We start from the raw sequence: 14877 nt of genomic DNA, 5'->3' as shown, positions 1-14877 counted from the left end.
CATAAACTCGCGTCACGAACATAGAGTTGGTCACCAAGCTTTCCATTTAATGCCTAGTGCTCAGATCCGGTCCGCGGTCTTGAGAACGTCAATATCCGGTACTTTGCACTCACGTACTTCCCACAACCCGTTTCCGTATCCGCTCCAGACCGGATCTGCAGCCAGCAAGCTACGAAGCGCTTCGATTGGATTCCAGTCTACAGTAGACATGAAATGTGCGTGTGTTTTGCGCAGCTTTGACGCTCACGTGCATTGTCTTGTGACAGCAACAGGAAGAGAGACATGTCTGAAGCTTTGTGATGATGCTCTGACCAAATTAAACTTTGTTTTAAAGTAACGGACGACAATACGTGGCAATAATGGCAGCTGTTATTAAAGAAACTCAAAGGTAGGCTCAAATTGAATCGCATCAACTACAGGAGTCTCTCCTTGTCAACGACAGTACTGTAATGTCTGTGGCTCTGCTATGGACTGTATAGCATCCATCCTCCATATGTATATAGTGATAGGTGTTTTTCTCTGCTCATGTTGTCGGCTTGTTGGCCATAGTTTGTTGAGCTCTGGTCGCTGGTCCATAGCGTTAGTTAGAACTCCTTCTAATTTAATGCTATGGACCATAGCTAGTTGGGACCCAAATCTGACTCCCTACTCGGCTCGCTAGCCTTTAAGCCCCTTTTCGACTGCAGCTTTAGCACCACACCACACCGCACCACAAAAAAAATATCAACCATTACATAAAAGCACCCCTATCGGTAAGAAACAGATTGACCCTTTTAACTGTGATTATAATACAATGTACATTTTTATTACAACTATCCTAAATTATAATACACTCTAATGGATTATAACTGATAATAATACACTATAAAGTATTAATGTATTACTATGATAATTATAATACACTATAATAGATTATAATAGTGGTTATAACACAATAGAATCTATTATCATGTATTACAACTAATATCCTGGTGGTCAAAATGAAAAGTCAGTGAGTGATCAGTCATTATGATGAGTTTGGCCCTGTTTGGCCTAGCTCAGACCTACTCTCGATTGGATACTTTTTAGTACCATGTTTTGTACCACTTTCACACCACTCTACCCAGGTCCTTGTAGTGGAAAACCTGACACAAGTGGGCAGTGTGGTGTGGAGTGGTGTGGTGTTGGGCCAGTGGAAAAGGGGCTTAGTGGCACATCGCTCTGGGGTTTGACATGATGAGCCTGGACCCCAGAATCATAATGACTCCTGTAACCAAACTGGCATAATAATACTGCAAATATATGTGTTTCTTGACAGTGTTGCTATCTGTGGCGTTGGGACTCATGTAGCTAAATCATGTTTAATCCTAACAGTATAAAAGAAGCAGTGACGTTTATCAACACGATTGATGTGAACAAGCTCTCCAGACTCATCTCCCGCATCATTCAGAAGCTTCATCTGAAGGTGTGTTATGCGTCCTCAAAGACACAACTGTTGCAGAAATGGTACAACATCATGATTCATGAATATAACGCAGAAAAACTGGTCATGCCAGCTTCTTTACTTGAACTGAATATGAGTTCCCACCGTTCTCAACCATTTAAGGCCTGCATGACCTCCACAGATAAAAATACTGAAAATAGCTGATCTCTGATTTTTTTTCTTATTATTTGACAATTTGGCCAATATTTGACCAGCTTTTATTGTATAGTTTGTTGATTACCTTGGCTTTAATTCAGTAATAGTCTTCACTGTCCCGTGGCAAACCCCCACCCCCAAATCATATATGGGGACCCCCCTCTGGGGTTCCCAACACACAGGTTGAGAATCACTGCCTTTTAAACCAACCAAAAGCAAATCTTCCAGGGTGAGCGTGTGTTCAGTGAGGAAGAAGAGAATAAACTGCAGACTGCTCTATCTTTGGACAAACAAGCTCTGAATCTGGTCCTGGAGACGTCAGCCTTTATCCTGGAACAGGTGAGGAGGGTCTGCATTTCTATAGCGCTCTAACCGCTCTTATCTGAAGCGCTTTGCATTGTGTGTGTTGCATAATACACACACACACACACACACACACACACACACACACACACACAAATAATGTTCTTCAGAGAGGTCTCAGTGCTGCTGGTGTGGTGGGCTTAACGTAACCCTAAACCTAGCCTAATTATGCGTTCATACTGGCAGATACAAACGATGCAAAGCTTTGTAGTTGAAACCAGCTCCCATGTTTTTGTAGCATTTGTTGTAGCTACTAACTTCAATGTATATTTGTATCTTCATGTCGCTGGCATCCATTAAAAAACAATGGTTGCTTGTGTCTTTGTAGCTGCCAGTGTGAATGCAACATAACCTCAGCACTGAACTTTGAGGCCACTCAGGCCAGTGGCCACCTGGGGTCACTGTTGTGTTTTGTATTGTATTTTGAAGGTTTGACTGCAGTTCTGAGAGGAGCTGACTGTTTCCATGTCACTTGCCTGTTGCCATACAGTCAAATGTTTTATTTAAAGATTTTTTACATTCTATATACATACACACACACACATGAACAAACATACTGTGTCACATAAACATATCACTCCCCAGTCCCCACCTCTCGCGTGACCAAGAGCACAGACAAAAAAGAAACGGTAGAAAAATATGCAGATAATTATAATGATAGTTATGATACTATACTACTACTACTACTACTAATAATAATAATAAACAAAAGAAAAACAATACAATAAATCTAAATTATAAAATGACAATCCAGTTAGTAGACGTAGCAACAGTATGCTAAATTGGAGAGATATCGACCAGGTGTCACATTATATAACAATATATAAGAGAGTCTTTCCTTTCATATACTCAATGAATGGGGACCATACTTTAATAAACTTTAATGTGTGTCACAAAGTCAATTTGAGCAAATCAATGAATATAAAGAGAATAACCCTGTTTTTCTGAGTTTTCCCAAATTTAATCGGGAAATTCACCTGATTCTGTTGGTGTCAGATCTGATTAAATTAAGAATAGCCATCATTTCATGCCGCCACTCTGAACTAAACAAAAGACAGAACACCCAATCATTTTACAAGGTCTCAAAGGAACATAACTTGATAAGTTCAGGGCAAGAACCTTTAGAGAACTAGAGACAAACCACTCCTCCACATTTATTTAAGGATTAGCCTAAGTTTAATTGAGTTATGATTCAAGTAATGTCCTTTTGCAAAGACCAAAGAGAGGGAAAGTCTTCTTATATTAGAATTTCCCATGATATCCCAAACTGAAGTAGATTGCATATCAGCATAATCAGCACAGAAGTATACTTTTATAAGAGCCTAGAGAGTAATGGATTCCTTTTTAAAATCTTCAATATGATGGCTTTAGTAGCAGATTACAAGAAAAGCTAAAAAAAAGAAAAGAAAAAAAGAGCAAGGCCTGTCATATTCTTGCCAAATACTATTATAGATCAACCTGTTTCCAAAAATCATTTCATATTTTTATAAAAAAAAAAGAGAGATAATAAGTTTCTTGATTTTATCTGCATCAGATGTATCCACCCCCTTGGACGGCTTTGTTCTGTCCTACCAGTAATAATACACTCTTCTCTCCTCTTCTGTATTGTCTCCAGGCAGTCTATCATAATGTGAAGCCGGCATCTCTTCAACAGCAGCTAGAGGCAGTCCATCTGAGTCCAGACAAGGCAGAGGTGTTCTCCCAGACTTGGGCCACTGCCGGCCCTGAGATGGTGGAGAGGCTAAGGCAGAGCATCTTTGCCCCAAAGAAGGTGAGGCTGATTAGCATACACTGTGAAATCCTGAGTGTTTAAATGGTGTGAAACAGGGCTCTCCCCCAGCAATGAAGGGATCTCTTCAGCCCTGTAAGTAAAACTGAGAATACATTTTCACGTTTGGATACCAATTGAATCCAATCAGGAGAGAGAACTCATTCAAGATACACAATACAATTGAATTGTAAGTGATGAAACATAAACAACTGAGCAAACAAAATTGGAAGTTGGAACACTATGAAATTGATCTTTGTGGGGTTCTCACTCCTGAATGGATGCAATCGGTATCACAACCTAATAAAATATTTTCTGTTTACTTTTTCATTATTAAGACAAACTAGATACCTGAGTACTTCACTTTGAGCTACATCCAACATATCCACAGGTAATAAATGATTTTTAAAAAATGTCTACGGTCCAAGGCTCGGCTGGGCCCGACTAATTAGCATACATTTTGGGCCCGGCCCAACCTGAAAACATCGGGTCGGTCGGGTTGTTGCAGAATTTTAGAACTCTAGTGAGGATACAGTGCGCACACACAAACAGCATACAGTCTATAGTACAGGGTTGCGTGCCCTAAAAAATGTCTAAAATGTAATTTGCAGGCAATACAGAGTCTCAGTTAAAGCAACAGTAGTGCACCAGTACTACCAGTGGAAAAGTTGTCCTGGAAGTTGGAACCCTGGCCTGTTGAGCATGTCTGCTTTTTCCTGTCCATGCTACAAATAATAATAATAGATGATACTGAACCAATTCTCATCTACAATTAAATATAATAATGATTGATGTCACTTTTTCACTGTTTCTCTCTTTCTGTTCAGTTGCATAAAATCTGTTTTGTTTGCAAAAATCTAAACGTTGACCATACTATTAATTTTGCTGTACTGTTTTCTAAAGCAATGTAATTAAGCGTTGCATCAAAACGACTGTCATCAAATCTACAGTACTCTGCATCAAAGCCAAACTGTCATTTCAAGTTCAAAATCGGAAAGACCATGACAGCTGCAGGTTCTAAGGTCATCAAGCCGCAGCTAAAGTTGTTGTGAATAATGTGTTCCAATCCCTCCCTGCTAGTCATACCTGTCTACCGATGCTGCTGGGGAAACATCCTGTGTCTATAACTCATGCATGGTTTATTAATACGGCCTCTCTCGCATCATAAAACAACTTAGCTGCCTTACCCCGGCTTGGTGCTTCTAATCTATCAGCGATACAGCTGACTGATGAGGAAGCACATGGTAAATCAGCCTGCCAGTTGGTGAAACGGCAAGGAAGATCTGTACTCAGATCTTTGCCACATTAAGCAGCAATTAAAGTTTTTCTGTGCTGATTCACACATTTAGACGTGAAGTTGTTACTTCAGTTTATTTCTCAGTAAAGCCTCTGTCTTCTTGTGTTCACTTTGAGTAATTGTTTTGAACAATGGCTGTTGGGGTTGTAGCTTAAGAAATCTCATAGTTTAAATCCACCTACAGCCGGATAGGCCTGGCAAGTTTCACTAATTTGTGGGCAGTTTACTCATTGAACCATCATAAAATATGATTTAGGAGGGGAATAGTTACTAATGTTATTTCACACTTCATTCAGATTGTTAGACCCTCCAGAAAAATGTGTGCAAAAATCCTTGATTATGCAGACTAAAATCGTTGATTTTGCGGTCAAAAATTATTGATTTTGCAATGAAATATGCTGGGGTTTTATGTGATTGTATGCTGTGAAATTGCGGAAAGTTGTGGAATATGCAAAAAGTTGCGAAATATGCGGGGGTTTATGTGATTTTATGCGGTGAAATATGCGGGTAGTTCTGAAATATGCGTTCGGAAATTTGCGATTATGCTGCCTTTCTGAAAACATGTGACCCCAACATGATCTGCGCAATTTGGTTGATTATGCGAGAAATTATGCGATCGCATAATAAAAGTGTGTGTGTGTGTGTGTGTGTGTGTGTGTGTGTGTGTGTGTGTGTGTGTGTGTGTGTGTGTGTGTGTGTGTGTGTGTGTGTGTGTGTGTGTGTGTGTGTGTGTGTGTGTGTGTGTGTGTGTGTGTGTGTGTGTGTGTGTGTGTGTGTGTGTGTGTGTGCGCGCGCGCGCGCGCAATAAATAGTAGTTATTGTTCAAAATAATCGTCTTAGAGTTAGGCTTAAAATGACAAGATTCAGGTTGGGTTTAGAGTTACGATTAGATTTATTGTAGGGATCGACTGATATGGGATTTTCATGTTCGATATCGATATATTTTTCAACTTTTATTTTCTCGATATCGATATTTTTCAATATTAATAAATATTATGAATATCGCGTTCGATTATCACGTTTCGATAATCGGTCGACCCCTAATTTATCGGTTAGGGTTGGGGTTAGGGTTTTGCCATATTTATACTTAAGTAATACAAACATGTGTGCGTGTGCTTGCCTGTCTATGATCCAGCTGGAGCATGTTGGTTGGCAGTTGAACCTGCAGATGGCCCAGTCTAGCCGAGCCAAGCTGAAGTCTCCCAGCGCCGTCCTCCAGCTGGGACTTTGCTCTGAAGATTCTGAGGTATACACACACACGCACACACATGCACACACACACAGACACACACACACACACACACACACACACACACGCACACACACGCACACACACCAGCAGATCTTCTTGACAAACATAGATGTTTCATTGCCGTCCAAGATCCATTTCTCATAATCTTACTTTACTTGTGGGGACATTGTTAGTCCTCACAAGTATATGAATAGACACGTGCACAGGTCTGTCCAGAACAGAGTTGGCAGACACTTAGGTTGTTATCAACTCTATCCAAAGATGTCTTTAGTGTTTATGCCTCCTGGACAGAGCGCTCCAGTCCTCTTCTTTCTCCATCCTTCACTTCATCCTGCAGTCCAACTCCTCCATAGATATTTATCCCAGTGGTATCTGTTCTGTTGATGTGGAGGTGAACACTGGGCCAGAGTCCTGTCCAGAGAGCTGTTTTGCAAAGCTCCATGGCCCTCTACTCTCTGCAGGGTGTTAGTCACTATTGGACTATGTGTTGTGTTTTGTGTGTTTGAAGGGCTTTATACTATAGATACGTTTTGAATCTCTAGACACACACTAGTACCAGTAAGGGTTAGGGTTATGGCAAGATACACAAAAGAAGAAGAAGATCTCTAGACACACACACCTAGGTTGCGCCACTGATCCGACTAATATGCCCATATATGGAGAGCTCTGTATTTTTCAGTCCTTGTCCCTTTTATGTCCATATATGGATATCCCGTGATTTCATCAGTATATACAGTACATGCCCATATTATAAGGAGTATGGACATGTCCCCTTTTGTGCCCATATATGGATGGGAGCTTATTGATTTATTTGCGCCTGATGCTATGACTACACATTGAGGTTAGACAACACACTCCATATTTAGATACTTGGAATATGTGGTGTGTGCAAGCCATTTAACTTGACCCGATGTGTTCTCAAATGTCCGTTTCAGATTTTGATTATTTGCAAAAAATAAGGACTGTGAAAAGACAAAAAAGAAACATAAACTGTGCACATAAACTGTGCATTTGTGACAAAGAAACCCAGAAAGTCTCATGAAGAGGCTCGGCATGGTATTTTGATCACAATGCTCTCTTCCACAGCAACTTTGAATAATTACCATTGTTTGTGTGGAAATGTCTCAAGAAGCCTTTTATAGTGCCAATCTGTGAAAATACCTACTGTATTATTGTATTCCTACCCCCCCCCCCCCCCCCCAAACACATACCCACACAAAAAAGAAATGAAACACGACATCATCATAACAGATTATAAATCGCAGCCATGATGGCTGGTTTTTAGCATAGATAATGCAGAGAATTATCTTAGGCCTTTGGGCGACTGACTAGTTTTTTGAGCGACTAGATTTTCATCAGCAACCGTACTGTGCTGTCTACACTGTTTAGCACATTGCCCACAGACGGGGCCAACTCAGACATGCAATAGAATTACAAATGACACATTTAAATGAATGCCGTCCTTAAGTTTGGGCCTGTAGGCTTAAGCAAGAGAGAACCAATGGTCTTCTTTATCTCTATGCGTATGTCAGTGGGAGGATATTCTCGGTTGTTTTTACCACTATGTTCACCTCAGGCTAATGACAGAGAAATTAATTTATTTAAATCCACTTACATGATTCCCCTGGTAGGTGGAGCTAGAGATAGCTGGGGGGGCTCCTGAAAGTCTGGTTAATAGTGCAGCGAGAGCAGCTACAGTTCACCATCAATTTTACCAAACACATTAGAGGCATGCTACAGTACCTCTGGTAAACAGCAGGGGTCAGTGTTGCCTCACAGGAGGAACTGGGTCTCTCAGAAATATTAGACATAGTAAGAACTGGGGGGAAACAAAACAACCTGATTTAACTTTGTATTCATAGAGTTTGAATTTCCTTCCTTTCCATCTGAGTTTCATGATTAGTCAAGTTTGCTTTCTGTCAAAACTGTTTGTGAATGGCACAGTGCATGGTGCGCTGTTATTTCCCAAATGCCAAAGCATTGTGATGACTGAGAGGTAAATAAGTCGATAATAGCAATGGAAAACAACTGCCAGTGTCATTACAATGCAGAGTCATCACACCCTCTCCGCTAAGAGAGGAAGAGGGGGAGGAAGGAAAGAGAGGGAAAAGGAGGTGTGAGGGCAACCAAAGAGCATGTTGAAAGAGGAATAAGGAACGGAAACGAGAAGGAGAGAAAGGCGACAAGGTGCCATCTGTATGTTATTGATTGTGTGGAACCCAAGCAGAAAGATGGAGTCTCTCCCATCTGACCAGCCTCCTGCTTCATTAACACTCTCCCTCAGGAGGACGAGAGACTAGGCGCTTCATACCTCCCTCATTAAATGATATGGGACGTTCGTATCACTGCAGCATGTTGGAGATTTATTATTATTTCTTTTATCACATTTGTCTCAATTTAAGCTGGGCCCACATTACAGTTTTAAAATCCTAACCGATTTTGAAAATGGTTTGCATAAGGATTATCTTATAAGATTATCTTCTCTATAATCTTAAACATACACACACTACACGATTTTAAAATAATGGCCCATCACACTCAGGGTATTATTAAGATTAACCTTCCTAGCTGAGCAACGTAATCACATGTGGAAGCAGATGCAATTGAGCTGGTTAAACTTGCTGTGGCAAAGGACCAACGCTTGTAATGCGTCTGGAAAGACAAGACACATTGTCTAGACAGTTGTGTTCTTGCAATATATTGACCGGCCTCAGCTTTCCAACAGGTTGTTTCGACAGGTCACTAATATCATAAGTTCTCATTCACTTCACGTCTGTCTCATTGTAAAATATTCTCTCTCAGTCGCGTGCCACTCCTGCCCTCCGACTCGGACAGTAGTGAGGTAATTCAAACTGATGAATGAACATGTTCTTTTTCCCGTTGGGCAGATGGGGAGGTTTATGTTTGGATCTCTGAACCCCTCACACTACAGGATAAGCTGGCCAGATCGTCTGTTCCAATCAGCCTCGAACCGGGAATGCCCCACTATTGTCTGGAGGGGCGTTTCTGACCGCAAATCTCCTCAATTATCCTATAGCCTTTCTGTCAATGACCAAGTCTCCTTGTACTGTAGTCCCTTATCGCTGCTGATCCCTACTGGTTGGTCTTAAGGACACCCTCCTTAAGGTGATACCACCAGCCTGCTTTTTTTCAGTAGCAGAAAAGAGTTTAATTGGGAGCATGCAATGCCTGCAGTGGTGTTGCCTGCTATTCCCTGACCAACATGTACTGTAGGAGTCACTATAGCGCAGCAACTGAGATCCCCCTCCCCACATGACTTCCCACCCCTGAACATGCCAGTTGTATTCGTTGGCCAAGCCGGAGCCGGTTTCTGTGTCGGTGTGGGCAGGAACTTTACTCCTGCACCACCTGCAATGTGAGGCTTGCACGCTTGCTGCTTTTAGCAGAACACATTTCCATTTTGCCGTTACAATTTAATTTCTCTTCCTTTTCAAATTTCTCATTTTCCACCCCAGGTGTCTGAACCAAGAATACAGAATGGAAATTAAAGGATCAATACACCTAGGTTTTCCCAACCATGCAATAGATTTACGGGAGCTGCTGCTCTCCCTGAATTAATTTTTATATTGGTTTCAATGAAGAGTCATGGTGTATTTTGTTTTTCTGCCGTTGCACCATTTTGTGCCTCTTCACACTTGGAAAAACAGAAAAATGCTGTGAGTGAACACTGCAGTGAGTGCACACAGAACAGTAAATATCCTCAACCTCAGCCCTTAATGGGATGAGAATGACCTATATTAACCTTTTGGCAACAGAAGTGTGACAGCCCTCTTTTAAGTGCAGAACTATGCAACGTGTCTACGTCACAAGGGACCCTGTCTCCTAGTTTAAAATGTAGTCCTTTTCCACTTCCGCCGAAAGACGCAGATCTACAAGCTCACAACGCATGAGCTTGTAGGTCAGTTATTTTCGGCGCGTCACACAGTTGTAGTGTTGTACGCATAAATCAGGTTTAAGGATTAGCCACTGAGCTAGCTCAGGCATGGCTCCCGTATCCTTCCTATCAGCATCTACTGAGGGATATGAGGGTGAGAAGAAAAAGAGCATGGATCTGAGGAACCAGAAGGGGTCAAATTGATTTTACCCCTTTTAACTGAAGGATTTATTGATTGAATACTTTATTAACGAATTGCAAACAGTACATCCAGTACAAGGAATAACACAAATCCCCCGAAGGCTTGTTGCCATTGTGGATCTAAGAAGAGGAAGGGAGGCACAAGGGAGGAGTTGTGGGACAAATAGGGCAGAGGGACATTACATAGGCTTTGCAGGTCCATTTGGGTCCATTCTTACACTCAGTATTAAATTAACACAGATGATGTACAGTATGGGGGCGTTCCATTAGCACAGATGAACACAGGATGCATTCACAATGACACGCAGAGCTTAGCAAGATACCGTATCCACAGACGAAGCATCAAACTGTGTGCTGTGTAGAATCTTGAGACAGTGTTTCTGTTTGCTGCACCTGTCAGACGGAATGACAGAAACCTTACTTTGCCCACAAATTAGCAGATTGTAGCCGTTTCCAGTTCTATGGTCTGCTTTTCCAAGCAGAACAACAACACAGACTGGCAGACCGCCGTAAGCATTTTAAACAGTGCACCTGTCTTTTCTTATATTGGTTTTTGGGCATGTATTAAATGAAGCTAAAATGAAGAATGCAAGCATATCCTCAGTCATATTGGGCACTTATTTAACAATCTGTGCCCAAAAATATCTATTCCATTCATAAAAAAAAATAATAATCTTGATTTCTTCCTGTAAAACTAAATACGACACACGGTTACTGTATAACAAATTTCAAACCATAATATCATCCACTTAGATTCCTTATGCTACATACATTAAGGTGCGTTCACAGAACTTCACACAGATGAATATATTCTCCATGACGTCTTATTTGTGTCATTTTGGTTGCTGGGACAAAAGTGTTCTTTTGCATGTTCACCTATTTGCCTCTTCGCCTCATGCTGTCCATCACCGTACACACGCTATGGAAACAGTTACGAATTCTAATAATAAAGTTTTAATGTGGAAGTTGTAGGTGTGAAATTTATAAATATGGAGCAACTGCATGTTCTATCATGACTACATGATCGTTTACCGCCAAGCTGTCAAAGAAGACACACGCCAGGTGTGTTTTTCTCCTCCCCGGCTGACAGCTCTCCTGCTTGGGACGACCGAGGAGGAGCTCCCGCTAAACAAGATGAGCCGTTGGGAGTAAATAGAAAGCAGTTTGTTGACTCAAAGACCAACTCGGGGTCTTGTTTTGTCTACCGGAACATAAAACAGATTAAAATGTGCACAGGGACTCCTCTAGCATACAAGTTTACAAATAATACCAAATGCACCCGTAAGGATCCATTAGGTTCCATTTGTACTCTGAGTTACAGATGGAAATGGAAGCCTTTTTCTTTTCAACCATTAACCATGTCACCACCATCACTGTACTTGGTGGCATTTCTGACTGGTATATGAGCATGCCTTTTATTCATGATATCGGGGAATCTCCATATGTGGGTATAAACAGGCAGACAGACAGACAGACAGACAGACAGAAATAGAGATCTCCATGTATGGGAATAATAGGGAGTAGGGACACAGACAAACAGACGCTCACAACAGATCTGACAACGGGTACAACTGGTATCACAAAACAGGGTGGGGTGGGGCATGCATTCACAACGTAGGCATGTGTACAGCGCACATAAGCGTCATTGTCATTGGCCACTGTATATTGGAGCGATGCGTCATGCAGCCGCCATATTTTGTAGAGAGAGCCATGCCTCCTAATGCATGTATGACCCATGTATGTCTAGCAGGAGGTCTCTCCACAATTAAAATAGATAGACGATAGAGGGTCAATGGAGGTCAGATTGAGCTGAAGATTTGCCCAAATATGGAGATGATTGACGACATAATACTGATGTCAAAGTTCACTGACGCCACACACTGGCCACATGAAGTCCGAGAGCTACCCCTTATTTGTCTTGTTTAACAAGCTTCCACTGATCATTGAAAAAGGGGTTTCAACTAGTCGACCAATCGCACATCAAAACACGACACATGCATACTGTATCTTCTTATATGGGCCGTTCTGTCCTTGACATCAGCTGTGGTGATGTCGCTCTCTGTGTAGTGTGTACTTTCTATGACGTTAGTCTCGTGTGGCCGCAGCTGTTGGTACTGCATAGGGACATAAGGACATACACACAAAGTCTAACGTAGGAACAGTTAGTACTGCTCAAAAACAAATTTGGTGACTCAAACCTCACTCACAAGGACCATATTCTCTCTGCACTAACTGGCTGTGCTACCAGGCACCCCTGCATGATCAGTTTAAAATCAATACTCAAAAATGTCAAGAAGACTGAGAATTTGAGTGGGGAAAATTGAACAAAATTGCTATATCCTCAGACTGCAGTAAGTAGTGCACTTAAGTAAATATTTTCACATCTGCTTGCCTTCATTGACTTTTAGTGTCCTGAATGTTTAATGATGTGCAGCCTGTGTCTGAAAGAAGCCTGTATGATACTGGCAGGCAGCAGAGAGGACTGAACCTTGAGGACTGATGTCGAGGCATAATGAGTTGTAGCCAACGAGGAACTAATTCCTACAAGCATCCATCTTGCATTAGTGCCACCCGGTTTGGCAAATAATTATGGCAGCTGATGTGAACCCCTACACTTATGTATACTTGGTTGTGCATCGTGTCGTGTCACGCACCGAAAATATCCAATCTACAAGCTCACAAAGCACAGTATGTGGGCTGTACTCTCCTCTGTGTACAATATATTCTGTGTACAAAATGGACGAGCACCTTGAAGCACTGGATGGGTTGTTGATTCTTACTTTCAGTCAGTGTCATTCTGTTTGAGAGTCCTCCAATTGCCTGCTATATTTCTCTCTCTCTCTCTCTCTCTCTCTCTCTCTCTCTTTCACTCTGCTGTGCAGTTCATGTCTTGCCCCCTCTCTCTCCTCTGTCCTATAACATAAAACCGAGCGGCTGCTCCGTCCCCAAGGGACACCGACATTCATAATGCAGTACATCAATATCAGTATTTATTATAGAGATGCTAGCCTCAAAAGCCCAAGATAATGACTACTGGGTTAATGTTGCCTGTCTATATATGCCGGGCCAGACATCAAAGAACATATTCAGTTGATAGTCTGAGACAAGCTTGATAACAGTTGATGAGGCTCTTTCGAGTTTTGAATTGCAATCAAGAGCAAATTGGCTCAGAATTATTATATATTTTTGGAAGAAAGTAATTTCTGCTCCTTTGATCTTGTAGAACAGGCATTATTGTTAGTGGGAGTACATAAATGGAGACAAGAAGACAACTTGCTCCTACGACTATAATTGAAGAGTAAATTGGGGTGGGAAAACTTTGACACCCAGACGGATATAATGCAAACCTGTCAATGTGTGCACATCACCCTGGGTGATGTAACATGTCTCTGGCAACAGGTTGGCGGGTGAGTTGCTATCAATCGTGGGGAATATGAATATCTAATGATATTCAGTGACAGTCAGGTCCCTGCTGTTCAGAGAAATGTGTTCACGTTGCTAACACGTGCATTATACTACTGTATTTTTGTGTTATGGCTGTGTCACTCATGGTGGTGTGAACTATAACTTTTTCTGGCTTTAGGCACCACCTTGTCTGACCTGAGTCCCATATACCTGCCGCTGTGACAGATGGCTGCACTGTCAGTGGTGTTAATCTAAATGTGTCACTGAATTATCTGTAAGATCACATTCCAGCGGATCAGTGTGTAAAGTAAAACTTGTTTGGCTCTGTTCCATTTGCGTCCCTCCACCTCCGCATTGTTTCTCCTCCTGGTGTCTTTTCCACAGAACCTAAAAATATACCATACCAAATATAAACACCATCTTCCTATCCCTCATTTGTGACTTATTCATGAGAGAATGTTCCATTTGGTTGGGTGCGATTTCCATGTCAACTTGTCCCCAGCCATATAGTATAGACTTTGAAGGCAACTAATTCCAGTTAGCAGAGACCTGCTTTTTTTTTCCTTTTTCTTTTTTTTTATATCAAAGCATCAGACATGAAAGACTTCTTTTCTTGTTATTCTAATTTATTTTCCCTGTTCTGGCTTTCGGCTCCTGTGCAGTAATCACTGAGGAGCAGAAGCTCTTTGTTTGAGCACACAGATGCACACATGCATGCATGCACGCGCACCATGTGTGCACACACACACATCACACACGCGTGCGCCTGTTGAGCCCTCCCAGCGAAGGCTGCGACCTCATTTACCAACACCAGGAGATGAAGACTACAATTAAACTCCTCATTTTGACTTGTGCTAGGAGGTGCTGTGATCAGCGCCTCCCCAAACACTTCTCTGCTCTCCTCTGCCTCACGTGTCTCTGCCGAACCAGCTTCACAAACAGCCGGGGAATCTTTGAACACAAGAGTAAAGCCTCGCTGCAAAGTTACATAAAGCCCTTCTCGTTCTCTTTTCTTCTCTTCGTAGGCCTCTGTCATACAGCCCTGATAAACAAGGCTTCCAAGGCAGATCAAATGTTT

At 41.8% G+C, this 14877-nt stretch overlaps 1 protein-coding gene across 1 annotated transcript in view; it reads left to right on the top strand.

Moving 5' to 3' along the window:
* Positions 1-261: 261 nt before the first annotated feature.
* Positions 262-14877, top strand: part of commd10 (COMM domain containing 10) — a 64999-nt gene continuing 50383 nt past the window's right edge. Inside the window, exons 1-5 of the mRNA XM_080737970.1 lie at positions 262-388; positions 1354-1444; positions 1847-1957; positions 3597-3752; positions 6182-6292. Coding sequence (XP_080594096.1) covers positions 360-388; positions 1354-1444; positions 1847-1957; positions 3597-3752; positions 6182-6292 — 498 coding nt within the window. The 5' untranslated portion in view covers positions 262-359. The remainder of the gene's footprint in view (positions 389-1353; positions 1445-1846; positions 1958-3596; positions 3753-6181; positions 6293-14877) is intronic.

The sequence above is a fragment of the Nannobrachium achirus genome (genome assembly GCF_963921795.1).
Source record: "Nannobrachium achirus genome assembly, chromosome: 12".
Classification (NCBI taxonomy): Eukaryota; Metazoa; Chordata; class Actinopteri; order Myctophiformes; family Myctophidae; genus Nannobrachium; species Nannobrachium achirus.
Note: the sequence above shows the minus strand (reverse complement) of the source record. Positions and strands in the feature narration are given on the sequence as shown.